Below are 15,273 nucleotides of genomic sequence, written 5' to 3'. Positions count from 1 at the left end.
TTAGGTCTGGTCGGTTATGCGGAGTTGTTTTGTCAGTAAGTATACTTCTGTTCCAGTAGAGTTTAAAGTGGGCATTTTCTAACACATTTTCAGGTTCATATCTGTAATAAGGTGTAATATCTTCTTTTAAATGACAAAGGGTTGCTAACTTTTGATGAATGATTTTCGCTACTTGGTCGTGTCTTTGGAGGTAGGAGTTTGGAGCTAGCATTCGACATCCAGCTGTCACGTGCTGGATAGTTTCACCAGGTTCATGGCATCTTCGGCATTGATCTACTACATTCGGCTCTTTTAGGATGAATTTTCTGTAATTCCTCGTAGCTATGACCTGGTCCTGGATTGATAACATAAAACCTTCGGTTTCGAGGAATAAATCCGTTTGAGATAACCATTTGTTCGACGCATCTTGATCTACATAATTTTGGTTAAGCTCGTGCGGAAATCTCCCATGCAGTACCTTTCGAGTACACTCCTCGACTTTCTCTCGTTCGTAGATTACATCCGATGGGAGCCTGATGTCAACGGCATGTTGAAGATCTAAAGGGGTGTGTTTGTTATCTGCTCTCACTATTGCTCGGTGACTGATAACATGATGTTGAGTCTTGTCATACTTCATATGGAATCCGTTTCTAGAACTGTATTCCACGTAGACATTAAATGTTGAAGCATATTTATAATTTTATGGTCAAATATGATCAATCTTATATATCTGTAGTACTTTCAGAAGCCAGGAGCGCGGTACCGAATTAAAGGCTTTTTTATAATCTATAAATGCCGTGTAGATGTTTCGTCGTTTGTTAGCTGCTTGCTCGAGTATTACTGAGTCTATTATGAGCTGTTCCTTGCATCCTTGAGATTTTTTGACACAACCCTTCTGCTCTTCAGTTTGTAGATACTTTTTGCAACACATGCCGTTAAAATCTTTTATAGTGTGCATAAACAGGTAATGGGTCGGTACTTAGTTGGATCATTTAATCGCTCTGATTATTATTATTATTATTTAACATATTCCACGGAGATGGCGGTTGAAGTTCTCCGGTAATTATTGCCTAAGTCCAGTTCCCGGCCTGGGATCAAAGCAACTTAGTTCAACACTTTGCGAAGGATGTGAGCCGTGCTGAGCAACGTAATCTTTTGGGCTTCTTGGATAGATGATTTTCCTGGGATGCGGTTCAGATGTAGTTCTGCTCCTTTGAATATGGTTCCCAAGGCGCCCACAATAACCGGTATAGTACAAGACTTTGCATTCCACATTCTGCTGATTTCTATTTCTAGGTCCTTATATTTCATTATCTTCTCGTTTTCTTTTAATTGTACGTTGGAATCGTCTGGTACTGATATATCTATAAGTTGGCAAGTTTTATTCTTTTTGTCATGTACCACGATGTCTGGTCTATTCGCATTTATTTGTCGATCTGTTATGATGGGCAAATCCCACATTACTGTTACTTCATTGTCTTTGTTTTTGATATTTGTAATTGTTTCAGGAATATGCTCGTAGTATTTCGCACAAACTTCCATTCCGAATGCTTTGCAGATGTTCCAATGTATATAGCCAGCTACTTTATTATGCCTATGAGTGTACTCAGTGGCGGCCAAGTTTGTACAGCCAGCGATGATATGACTAACGTGTTCCTCCGACCCATGACATAATCCACATCTACTATCCACATTTTGTTTGAAGATCTTTTTTTGTCTATATCTTGTACTTAGGGCTTGATTTTGTGCAGCCATTATTAGGCTTTCTGTCTCTCCTTTCAATCCTGCACCATTGAACCATTGAATGCTACTCTTTTTATTGACGAAGTTCTTATCTAAATGTCTCATAAATTGTTGGTATAGCTGTTTTTCTTTTAATCTTTCAATTCTTCGCTTTTCTATTTCTTCTCTTATTTTCAATTTCATGTTCCTGGATGTTTCTGCATTTGTGTCATATTTCATTCTGATTCGTGCTGCTTCCTTCGTAATTGAGTATTTTGCTCTTGCTTCTTGATAATCTTTACTAATTCATCTTTTTCCTCTTTTATGTACTCACTCAGTTCCATGATTGCAGTTTCAAATGCTTCTTTAAGCTCTAGCAAACCTCTTCCTCCATCTAGTCTTCTCATATAGATCCTATCAACATTGTCTTTTGAGTGGTGAATTTTCCTTGAGGTAAGTAGTTTTCTAGTCTTTCTATCAATTTTCTTTATCTCTTCTTTTGGCCATTCCACTAAACCAAAACTGTAAGTCATTACTGGAATTGCTATTGTGTTTATAGCTTTTATTTTGTTTTTTGCACATAATTCTGTGTCAAGCACTTTTCTGATTCTCCTATAATATTCTTTCCTTAATTTATTCTTCATACTCTTGTCGACTCCGTCTCCTTCTTCTAAGCCTAAGCATTTGTAAGTTTCCTCTGGATCCAAATTTCTTATTTCAAGTTCTATGTTCGATTTTACTTTTATGTTCTTACTTTTTGTCAACTTCCCCTTCATGAATGTAGCTGTGGCGCACTTGTCTAAACCAAACTCCATATTTATGTCTTGGCTGAATGTTTTGACAATTATTATTATTATTATTTGCGTTAAAAGGTGCAAATTAAAAAAAAAAAATTCGTGCATACTATTTATTAATTAATTTTGAATTCTACTATAAAAATAAAAATAAAATTATAAAAACAGGTTTTTTTAAAAATATCGAAAACCGTTTGAGTTAAAGAGCTAAAAATTTAGGTGAATTATTTTGATTCGAGACCAAATCGATCCCTTGAGTGCGAGTCAAAAAAGCCGCGGGGGTAGATTTCCTATATTAATCCGGCAATATCCTTTCAAGAAGTCGTTTTAAAATTTGAGTTAGATATTTGATATCATTATTCATTTTTGACATATTATGTAAATTGTTACAGCTTTTTTGTTTTCACACTGAAATAATTTCTATGATATATTTAACAGCATATTTTTTCAACACATAATAAATGATAATAGTGGCTACATACATGATTCAGGTCAACTAAAGGCAATTTTCTAATCGTTTCGATCTTTTTCCGAACTGTATTAGGTAGAAATAAAAAGTCGAATCGTATTGTTACACTAATGGGTCAAGGATTAAATTATTATCGCTATTATAGCCTGGCTGTCGTGGGCCAGCTTTCACATATAACGATGATATCTCAATTTGCTGTGATAAATCTTCTATTTAATGACGCTCTGAAAGATTAATTCGACTCTTAAGTCACGATTGACTTATTGAAATACCTTCTAAAAACAAAACACTTCACTCGGAGGATCTTGATCGTGTTTTGTGTTCTTTTTTTGGTTTCATTTTCGACTTGGAAAAGTACAAAGGTGGATTAAATATCAATTGGAAATGTGATCGGATTTTTCGTAAATTTATGGACTCGATCAGCAGATAACAATTACCCTATGATTGTATTATCAAAATTAATTATAAGCGATACCAAATAAACTTCCAGTTACGTCATCGAAGGCGCAAATATTAAATTCATTGTTGCCAACCATGGACATAACTGGAATTTAAATCTCCCGCTGGCGATTCAGGTGGTAGCTCTGCTGTAAAAAATGTCAAGTTGCCACATTTATTTCCTGACATTGTCATTCGTTTTGACACTTTAATTTTGTATTACGAGTTTTTGGTTTAAATCAATAGTGTTGTGATACTTTAAGCTTAAAAAAATTTATTAGCAGACCTTGCAGTCGAAAATTGTTTTTTTAGAGCCGCTTTTAGTGCGAGGTGTACAGGGTGGACCATTTAGGTTGTTTCTATAGGGTATCTAGGAAACCGTAAGAAATATTCAAATTTGGATTCTGCAGTCTTGGGTTGTTTTTTTGAAAAAATCGCAATGCCGCAAACGGATCGTGGCTATCTTGATCGGTTTCAAAGCTACAGGGGGATTCTCAAATTTTGTACTTTTTGAAGATGTTCGATAGTTTGTTTATTTCAGCAACTACGCAAAAATGAATTATACATTCTAAAGGCACTTTTCTATGTAGAATGTGGTGGCGTAGTCAGACTCTTTTCGAAAAAAATATTTTTTTAGATTTTAACTATACTTCTGTTTTTTTTTAAATAGTACTCCCTGTATATTTTTAAATTTCCTGAATCAGCCTGGCATGGGCTTCTCGAAAATATATAACACTTTATATTTATTTTCACTATTAACCTCAACATTACAAATTTTTCTTAAAATATCCAGTTAGTATAGTAGGCCGTGCCGAGTAACAAAGTAAACGGTTGTCATGTTGATCGGCACATACCTTTGATAGATGCGTGACATTTCATTTCAACAGATTGAAGTGTGTGTATTTTAAATAATAAAAAAATGAGTAAATTTGAAAATTTTCAGAAATATAATATGTTAGAATGTTATATTGAGTCTAACAAACATAAGCAAATGGCAGCTGATTTATATTTTGAGCGGTATTTTGAGCGCAAGCAACCAAACCCAGCCATTTTTAAAAGGACAGGAAATAGTTTAATCCTAGCCACCTAGGTCACCTGATATCACTCTCTTCGACTTCTTTCTCTGGGGCTTTCTAAAAAATGAAATTTATCGAAATGCAAAATTATTAAAAGAGTTACAAGATAGTTTTGTTGTGGCTTTGCAAAGTGTAACCAACATACACATTCGAAATGCTGTTAGAAGCGGCGTGCAGAGACGGTGCCAACTCAGTCTAGGTAATAATGGGCAGCAGTTTGAACATTTAATGTAGTATTTGTGTTTTTTTAATTTTTATATTAACTGAGAAGCCCGATTGAAGTAACCTGTTGAGTTTGTATTAAAATATGTTCTTTTGTTTCTGTCACAGATATTTTTTATTTGCTTCGTATTTTTCGAATTTATTTAATTGCTAATACATTGATTAATTTGAAAGTAGATATTCGCTTGTTTCCTTTAACACTCGGCATGACCTACCAAGAGGAAAGTCGATATTAAATTAAATAAATTGGAATTTTAAAGTTAATAATGGAAATAAATATATAGTGTTATATATTTTCGAGAAGCCCATGCCAAACTGAATCAGTAAATTTAAAAATATACAGGGGGTTGTATTTAAAAAAACATACGTATAGTTAATATCTAAAAAAAAAATTTTCAAAAAAAGTCTGACTACGCCACTGCATTCTACACAGCAAAGTGCCTTTAGAATGTTTAATTCATTTTTGCTTAGTTGTTGAAATAAACAAACTATCGAACATCTTCAAAAAGTACAAAATTTGAGAATCCCCCTGTAGCTTCGAAACCGATCAAGATAGCCACGATCCGTTTGCGGCAATGTGATTTTTTCAAAAAAAGAACCCGAGACTGCAGTATCAAAATTTGAATATTTCACACGGTTTCCTAGATACCCTATAGAAACAACCAAAATGGTCCACCCTGGTAGGTCAAGCTAGACTAATACCGAAGCAAAAAATCTCATCGCAACCTTATTAAAATATTTTGAACGGGAAAGTAGTAGTAATAGCCCTTTATGTCCCTTAAGTGCTGTTAAGGAGGTGAGTTTTGTTGATGGTATATAATAACTGTTTATATATTAATAATTAATTCGTTTTTGTTTCCCAAAATATTTTATTAAAATAAAATATGTAAAAGTCGGCAACGCTGTGCCGGTCAAGCTTACACGTGAGCTTAGCACGTGACCAAAATTTTATTTGGTTTGCTGTATAGGCGACTTCCATTAATTATATGGAGGGAATCAGGGGAGCGGGGTCAATCCGAGACAGATATCACGATATCTCATCAGTAGGAGAGTGGAAAAAAGATCATCAAAAAAGCCTCATGCGTCATTGATAGAACTAAATTCACTTCCTCGTGAATCATATACCATATTTATGTTCATAGTGAAGTTTGGTAGGTACACTAATTTTTTGCGACCCTGTATAATAATTTCTCCTCCCCTACTAAACTAAATTTTACACAGGACATAAAGAAAAGAGAATCAATCAGTTAACTTAACTGTTACCGAGCTATTGTTAAGAAACACAGTTCTAACGGACTACTTATTGCCTGTAAAATAATCATGAAAGCTTGATTATCTTGATTTTATGGCATCTGACTGTAATAAAAAACGGAATTAATGAAATTTACGTTAATACTGTGCTTTCACCTTTGACACACTCATAAAAAATGGTAATGGATTGAAATAATTTAAAAGAACTAAAACTAGGTCACAAGCTAGACTAATTAAACCAATGACTAAAAAATATAAGGACCTGTAACGCCCCTATACGGGCTGCAGCAGAATTTGTGACCTTTTTTTTGTTTTGGTGGCAAATAATGAGTCATCATTTGGTCACCAGCGACAATTTTAGCGATTTTTAATAGTTTGTGTGTAGTAAACTTTGTATAGACTTTATTACAATGGTGATTAGTTGTTCAGCTTTCAAGTGTAAAAGCAGCAGCGATAAGAAAGAGCCAGGAGTTACGTTTCATAGGTAAATAAACAGTCCACTCCAACTTTTTAGCGTTTTCTTATTGAATTCGATAATTATTCTTCAATTTCAATTAACATCTACATGTACTTGATATGTGCTATACGTCGATACTAGTTTTGTACCTTTTGTTAACATTTTAATACGTTTTTTTCGTAATTAATTAGGAGGATACACCATAGGCGTAGTCAAAACAATTATCAAAAAATATAAATATTGCTTCAAACAGCTAGGTTATATGTGCCACCAGGGCCGGTTTTAAGGGCCATTGGGCCCCAAGCGGATTTTTTTTCGGGCCCCCTATCCTACGTTTGTTATATATAATGATTATGGTTAGGTATGTAGTGTGTTGTGTGTTTTATGATTTACTAAATTATCTACGTAAAAAAAAAGTTTCAACGAACATAATGTATTTTATTAAACATTTTACAAAAAACATTTAAATAATATTAAACAACATTTAACCCAAAAATAAAACATTTATAATTTTTGAACAGAACATAAACGAAATAACTTAATAAGTAAACAAAATAAAAATTTGGGACATTGATCAAATGTGTTTCTTTCTACATTTCTCTTCTGCAAACTGGTCAATTATTAAATTGTAATCTATTTTTCGATAATGATCCACATAGAAGGATCAAATTCTATGTGGATCAGAGAAAGAGCATCGAGTCTCTCTTGGCTAATGGTGGATCTCAAATAAGTTTGATCCTTTTTAACACAGAAAGTGAGCATTCCCCGCTAGCATTAGAAACTGGCATAGTAAAATAAATTTCAAGCAACGGAAGCACATTCGGGAAAGTTGATTTTAGTGACTGCATGAGTTCAAATTGTTCAATCATTTCATTTTTATTCATATTGGCACATAGTATTCGAAAATGAGCCATTTCATCATTTAATACATCTCCTTCTACATCCGACTTACCTATATGTATATTTCAAGATATTGGCAGACTCTTCAAATGCTATATTTCATCGATATTGCTAAAAAAACACTTAAAACGACTCTTTCTAAGATTTTAAACCATATGGTAGTCAACAATGCAGGTTCGACTTTTGCATTTTCATTAAAAGTGCAGAGGCTTCATTTCTTGCTATTGCTTTTTCATCTTGGTTATTCGCAATGGCAGAAAAAAAATCTATAATTGGTTTATAATTTAGTTTGAGAGCAGCAACTGCATCAGCCCGGGCTGACCATCTAGTATCACTAAGACGTTTAAGAGAAATTTTACACCGCAATTACCGGAATTAAATAATTTAGAATAATTCGTATTTATTTATATTTTATTTCGATAAAAAGTGATTATAAAAAAAGAATCACAAAATAATTATGAAAAATCTTGTACTTAATTTTTATTTTGTATAGAATAAGAAATGCCTATTAAAATAAGTTTAAACAGTAAATCACACTTGCACATACATAAAAATATTAACATAAAAATAAAAAATATAACATTATGACATTATACTAGGCAATATTCGGTTCATAGCCGGGTTAGTAATTTTGTAAGATCGAACACGCGAACAGTCTCAGTATTAAGTATTTAAAAATTGCGACCGCTTCATCGTCATAGTTCAAGCCGACATTTATATCTACTATACGCTTGTCGGTTGATTATGAACATTATATTGTACATAATAAAGAAATTTTGGTTAAAGTATTTACTTTACCTTTTTAAAAAGACCATTTATTTACTGACTTCTACTTCATTTTCATATTCATATTTTTTTATGACCGAAATACGGGCCCCTTCGGGACCCGGGCCCCCAAGCGGCCGCTTGTTCCGCTTTATGTATAAACCGGCTCTGTGTGCCACGGCACTGTTTGGTGACATCGTCACAATTTGCTCTCGGGTGTTATTTGTCCTTGGATTCTTTAGTCATTGAATTAAACCAAAATCTGGGTGTTTTATAGAACTTGCGCGTATGAGGTTTTTTTCGAGAAAATATTAAAATCATCATTTCTCGATAATATGGCAACATAGGTAGTAGATTAAATTTACATGAAAGAAAATCCAGAAAAGATACAGCAGTTTTCAAAATTTTAGCAAAAAATAATTTTTTTGGAAATTTTCATTAAAAATGTTCAAAAAAATAACGGAGTTAAATAACTCCGTTATTCTGGACTAATTTGAAAAACGATAAAGAGAAAATATGTTGCTTTTATCGTATGGGAGAGGATTAAAAATTTTAAAAATTCGTAACTCCAAAATTACAGTAGCTAGCGAAACGCGGTTTTCAATTTAAGATTAGGAATTAAAATATTTGAAACAAAATTTGTAATAACGTAATTTGTAATAAGTCCAGAGACTAGCATGTGTTTGCATCACAGGAGCCATGAGAACCTGTCCAACAGCAGCAATGGAGGTCATTCTAGATCTAACACCACTGCACATTGTCATTGGTAGATATGCCAATGCGACAATGATTAGAATGGTCACTAACGGAATTAGTACTGGGAGAATTGTCAGATCAGGGGCTTGGAACACCCTCAAAAAGGAAGTACCACTCCTGCAACTCCCAGTGGACGATATGCCAAGAACGTACAACTTTGACAAACATGTCAATGTAGTATTGAGCAATAAGAAGGATTGGAAGAGCGAAACGCTTGCCCATCAGTTAAAAGACCATACCATAACTTGGTATACTGATGCTTCCAAATCCAATACGGGAACAGGGATCGGAGTGTTTGGGCCGAGAGCTAATTACTCCGAACCAATGGGCCCTAGTATCCTACAGGCAGAAATCTACGCTATCGAGAGATGCGTACAACTTATCTTAGATAGGAACTATCGGACACAAGAAATAGCCATCTTATCTGATAGTCAAGCAGCGTTAAAGGCGATCAACTCAGTATCAATCGATTCGAAATTGGTCAAAGAATGCTTAGAGAAGCTGAATAAATTAGGCAAAGAAAACAAAGTCCTCCTACACTGGGTGCCTGCTCACCAAGGGATAGAAGGCAATGAAAAGCAAATAATCTAGCTAGGAAAGGAGCGAACACTCCACTAACTGGACCAGGACCGTTCTGCTTTCCAAGTGGTAACCAACTCAAGGCGGAACTCAAGAACTTGGAAGATTCCATCCGCAACCTGGAATGGAAATCTTGCAATGGTCTAAGACACTCGAAGAAGTTTCTGAGGGCTTATGATCAAGAAAAATCACAGATCTTCCTGGGTCTGAGTAAGAACAATCTTCGGATTGTCACGGGGTTTTTAACAGGACACTGTCTCCTCAATGAACACCTCAATAGATTGAAACTAAGAAGAAACGGCGAATGCAGATTCTGTGGGGAAGATGGTGAAACGCCAGTACACCTCATCACTGAGTGCGCCGAGACGACAACCATTCGTGCCATGAATTTTGGTACGACTTATATTGGAGATGGAGAACTACCCTCTATAAAACCGTCCCAGATACTGGCTTTTGTCAAAGCCCTGGGACTGTATGATGAGTTATGATTCAAGAAAGGGGGACACAATGGATCTGTAAGGTCGAAGTGATTAACCCCCCTTCCACTCATTCTAAATTCTAAAAAAAAAAACATAAAAACCCATTCAAAGCTGCAGTTTTTGAGATAAAAAAAATTGGAAAAATTCCTTTACTTTGAAACTGAAAGAACTGCCTACCAACTTTTTATTAACATATTTTAGTATGGGCGGCTATACGTGCCTCCCGGCGCCAATTTTTTTGTTGTAGATTCGGCATTAAATTATTATCACTGGTCGTGATTTTTTCCCACAGTGCCATAAATTCGGTCCGTTGAAAAAATGCAACAAAACAAGCGAAATTAAAGGCCGAAGAGAGAATAACGAAGACGAGCCAGGGCAGCGCGAGCCTGTATTTAAAAATTAAGCATGCTATTAGCGGGCGGCCGGTGGGTCAAAAAGGGCGCAGGACCTATGAGACCCTTTTTTTCCGACAGGTATTACCATATCTAATGGGGCCGGCAGTCGCTGACCTGCTAACCAAAACGAACAGTAACAAACGAGAGTTGTATATGACATTTTTAATAGAAATTGCCTATAGGTACTTGAGAAGTTAAATATAGAGAAAGGTGTTTATAAAAATGCATGTTTCATATTGAAAATATACATACATTTTTTGTGAAATAAATACATACTACAATAATATACTGAATATTATTGCACAAATCGCATACTGATTGATTTTAAGAAACATAATTGAGATTCTGTTTAAAAAATAATTCATATAATCCCTAGATTAGCGATGGGAACTATCGAATGAATTAGACTATCGAATGTTTAATGAATGAATGATTTCAACTATCGAATGGTTTTATTCGAATAAAATCATTCATTCATTTGTATACTAAAGCATATGTGACAACCTCGCCGTGCGACTAAATGGTTATCGTTGAGCCACGACTATCGAATGCTTTTGATAAATGAAATTTAGTATTCGTTTGATTTTTGTATGCGTCAGTGCATTATTAGTTCTTCCAAATTTTTATAACTTCGCCGTATAAATACTGTGCTATTTTTGCGTTTATTAAAATAGTTAAAATATTAAAATAGTAGTTATTTTTTAATTTTATTTATTGACGATTGTGTGCATTTTATATGATATATGGTATATTTTTTAATGGGAAATTTTGAGAAGTAACAACTTTTAAGAGAGATGAGATGAACTTACAATTAATTTTAAAAATACATATTTGTATTTTAGATGTTTTAATAATATGAATTAGTTGAACTTAATAATCATATTTAAGTAATGTGGTTAAGTAAATGGGGGGTTATCGAACTCAACTATGGTGTGAGAAAATTAAAATGAAAGTTTTACACGCGCCAATTTAAAAAAAAAAGTTAAAGTTGTTTGTATTTTGTTTATGCTAATTCTCTTACATGTAGTTTTTTGCGAAGAAATATTTCATTTATTTTTTAAAGTAAATGCCGGTAAAAGTAAATATAATTTTTAAACAGTAATATAAAGCACCTAATATAAATAATTTGGATTTCTAATTTTTTATTTACATTTTTCTTCCATTACATTGTATGCTTAGAAAATTAATAAATGTTTATATTTCATGATTTTAAAATTTGTTGTTAATACAACAAATTAGTTCTGTAATTATTATTATTATTTAATAAACCAACGTTGCCCCCCAAAAAATTTAGAGACTATATTATTTTTAAATAGGATCTAATATAAATAATTTTGACATCTAATTTGTTGTTTATATTTTGCTACTACTAAAAAAAAAAAATATTTATATTAAATGATTTTAAATTTTGTTGTTAATAGGTATAACAAATTATTACTGTTATTATTATTTATTAAACCAGTCTTTGCTTTAATACATTAAAAATCATTTTCCTACATCCAAAATAACAAGTATTATTGCAGTGTAACAACAGAATATTAATAAAATGCAGAATATATAGACATACTATCCCCTAATAGACTAACTAAAGTCAGACAATAATATTCTTTGCTAATATCAACTAATACCAAAATATGGCAACAGCGCCCTTCATAATGTATTTTCTGTATAAATACCAGCACCTCAATAAAAAAAATAATGTGTCCTTATCTATATCTGACTCCGCAAAAAATCAAAGACGCCGGCTTCTTTCATAGCATTGCCACCGACCGCTGTCGGGTTTCTCGGAAAGAAACCTACGTCGCCGTGCGACAACTAAAATTCAGTTAATATTTTGTTAGGTATAATGGATCCTGACGAATAAATGAATTTCATAAATGAATGAATTTTATAAATGAATGGTTTTTGCTGCCGAATTACTGAATGCAATATTTCAAGGCAGATGACGGATCTATTCGATAATTTTTATTCGAATAGTTTTCAACGAATGTTTTCTTACTAACTATCGAATTATTCGAATGAATTGCAACTATCGAATCTTTCGATAGTATTCATTCGATACTTCCCACTACTACCCTAGATCATATACAGGGTTGTTCACCATATGCGACACGGAGTATTGTAGCTAAACTATTAGATTTTTACAAATTGTAAGTTTTGGGTTCGTTAAAGGACTATTAGAGCTACAATTTAAAAATATTTTTACGAGATACAAAGTGTCCCAAATAAGTAAAAAATATTATAGTTTTATTTTTTTAAATGGAACACCCATATATTATTCTATTTTTGGATTCTACGATTGAAATAAAGGTAAATTTGATTAAGGTTTATCATACTTAAACCTTACCATTTTTGAAATATTTTCAATTTTAAAAAATTGCAGTCAAAATTTTAAGGCTTCATTTCTCCAAGAGTATCGAAGTTGTTAATACTAAATATTTACTGAAGTTTATTTATTGATCAGATATTGTGTTGGAATAATAAACAAAATAGTAACTTATACAGGTTGTCTAAAAATGTATATTAAGTAATTACTAGCTTTAAACGGCAATAACTTTTTTAATTTAAATGGAATAATTAATAATATATACTTTTATATTGGTATACTCTTTTACAAAGATTTACATAGTTTTCTTTTTGTAAATAAATGGGCTTGCAATATTATTATTGTTAGCACCTGTATATTTTGTACATATGTTGCTTTAAAAAAATCAAAAATGTCAATATTCCATGGGTATAGTGATAAATGAGGTCTAAATTATAAGAAAATGCATTTTCTACAAAAACTTGAAGAAATAGGTAAAAAATGGTATAATACAATTTGATAGACAATTAAATTGTGCATCTGATTCATGTAAAATATACAGGGTGTTCTATTTAAATTAAACAAGTTATTGCCGTTTAAAGCTAGTCATTATTTAATATAAATTTTTGAACACTCTGTAGGCAGTATAATTTTTATTGTTGCAACATAATATCTGATCAATAAATAATCTTCAGTAAATATTTAGTATTAAAACCTTTAATACCCTTGGAGAAATGAAGCCTTAAATGTTTTACTGCAATTTCACAAAATTGAAAATATTTCAAAAACGGCAAGGTTTAAGTGTGATAAACCTTAATCAAATATGCCTTTATTTCAGTAGTAGAATCTAAAAATATAATAATATACAGGGTGTATCATTTAAAAAAATACAACTATAATATTTTTTACTTACTTGGGACACTCTGTATATTGTGAAATTATTTTTAAATTATAGCTCTAATAGTTCTTCAACGAACTCAAAACTTACAATTTGAAAAAATCTAATCGTTTAGATACAATACTCCGTGTCGTATGTGGTGAACAACTCCGTATGAAATAAAGTTTCTTATATGCAACATACTGTGTTTTATTTATAAAATTAAATGAAAATAATAATAAATTTGAATAAATAATATATTTGGCGATATAATTCCGGAAAAAAACGAACCGCTCCGAAATTATCAAAAGCTTTGGGTTGCGACCATTGCAAGGATAGCGCCAAACGTATTTACATTGTCCTTATGGGCACTTTCCAATCTAAACTTCTTTCATTTATCTATGAAAAATCCTTTTATAATATGGACATATTGATTTTCCATAGATACCAATTGAGTTCCATATGTTTGATGTCTACAAACTAAAAATCCCGCGACATATATAACAAATCTGTGGCACATTTCGCGCGATAATTGAAATTCCACATAATGTAGCAGTGCGGGAATGCACAAAACGGGTTCACACGCATACACACTGACGCGCGGCGTATGTGTTCACCCGATGCCGACAATCGCTGACAATGTTTCTTTAACAAGAAAGTCGCTCATTCCCCTGGCGAGGTGGTTTTCTCGGAAGTTGGGCAGTAAATTTTTAACCGAGTGAAGTTTACGGTGATAACTACCTCCAGGCGCCAAACACGCTTTTTTCGAACGATTTTTCGTTAAGAGGCCTTAAGGGTCCCACGCAATTACCTATAAAGGTCGGTGCACATCATCATCGCTGTACGAGAAATAACTCTTATTCTCTGTCATCATTGCGAGGGTTGTTTTTTAAATTTTTCATATAGAAAAAAAGTAGGCGCGTGTCAATATATATCAAACGTCAAATTTAACTGTCATCTTTAATTAACTTAATACCAAAATTTTAGACCACTTCGTATTTTCATGAGTCCGTTATCCGTTGATACGATCGATGGTCCAACGGCGCTCTGATTGGTCATAGCGTTTTCGCGCCATTTTTCATCCTTAAATTTTTTACTCTAGCCCGTCAACGGAGAAAGATCGTACGATAACGGACGTTTTTTTGACAAGTTTAATCCAACCTTAATAAAAATATAATAGTACAAGAGCTAGCACCGTCGGGAAAATGAAATTTTTAAGAAATCTCGTTCTTTAATATATCTTTTGCTACACTCTCCTGACCAAAGTGCGGGCCGTCTGGCTGCCGGTAGGCTACTGCGATTCAGTACTGCGCATCATATCTGTACAGGGTATCCCATTTTCGTGTGTTTTATGGGATTTCTCGTTTATGAGCAGAGATACAATGATGCGATTTTCACACTACTTTGCTACTTTTTTTATGAAACTAAATATGCTACGCATAGGTTTGCCTAGTCTCCTTGGTTCCTGAAATACAGGGCGAATTTGTGATGTGCAGTAATGAACAGATATAGAAACAGATATGATGCGCAGTAGTGAACGCAAGGTCCACCAGTAGTTAAACGGTCCGCACTCTGTTCAGGAGAGCATAGCAAATTTGTGATGCGCAGTGACGTCTACCGGCAGCCAAACGGTTCGCACTCTGTTCAGGAGGGCATAGCAAACCAGCTTTCTTAAAATTCTCTCGCAAAAACGTTGCTAGCTCTTAGACTGTAAGTAAAACACCGAAATCGTTACGGAAATGAAAATATAAAATAACACCAATCACAATCACATCGTATATCCGATGAACGAAGGCATGAAAATCCAAT

At 33.4% G+C, this 15,273-nt stretch overlaps 1 protein-coding gene across 1 annotated transcript; it reads right to left on the bottom strand.

The window, feature by feature from the left end:
- Positions 1-1,083: 1,083 nt before the first annotated feature.
- Positions 1,084-1,941, bottom strand: LOC115877939. The gene has a single exon (XM_030894289.1). It carries the CDS (start codon positions 1,939-1,941, stop codon positions 1,084-1,086), a length of 858 nt encoding a protein of 285 aa, XP_030750149.1.
- Between the last annotated feature and the right edge of the window lie 13,332 nt (positions 1,942-15,273).

The sequence above is a fragment of the Sitophilus oryzae genome, unplaced genomic scaffold (genome assembly GCF_002938485.1).
Source record: "Sitophilus oryzae breed Bouriz unplaced genomic scaffold, Soryzae_2.0 scaffold_1499_pilon_pilon, whole genome shotgun sequence".
NCBI classification, from domain to species: domain Eukaryota; kingdom Metazoa; phylum Arthropoda; class Insecta; order Coleoptera; family Curculionidae; genus Sitophilus; species Sitophilus oryzae.
This window is presented reverse-complemented; position numbering and strand designations above follow the sequence as displayed.

Coding starts and splice junctions, on each gene's coding strand:
- LOC115877939 (XM_030894289.1), bottom strand. CDS start 1,941: ATGAAATATGACACAAATGCAGAAACATCCAGGAACATGAAATTGAAA.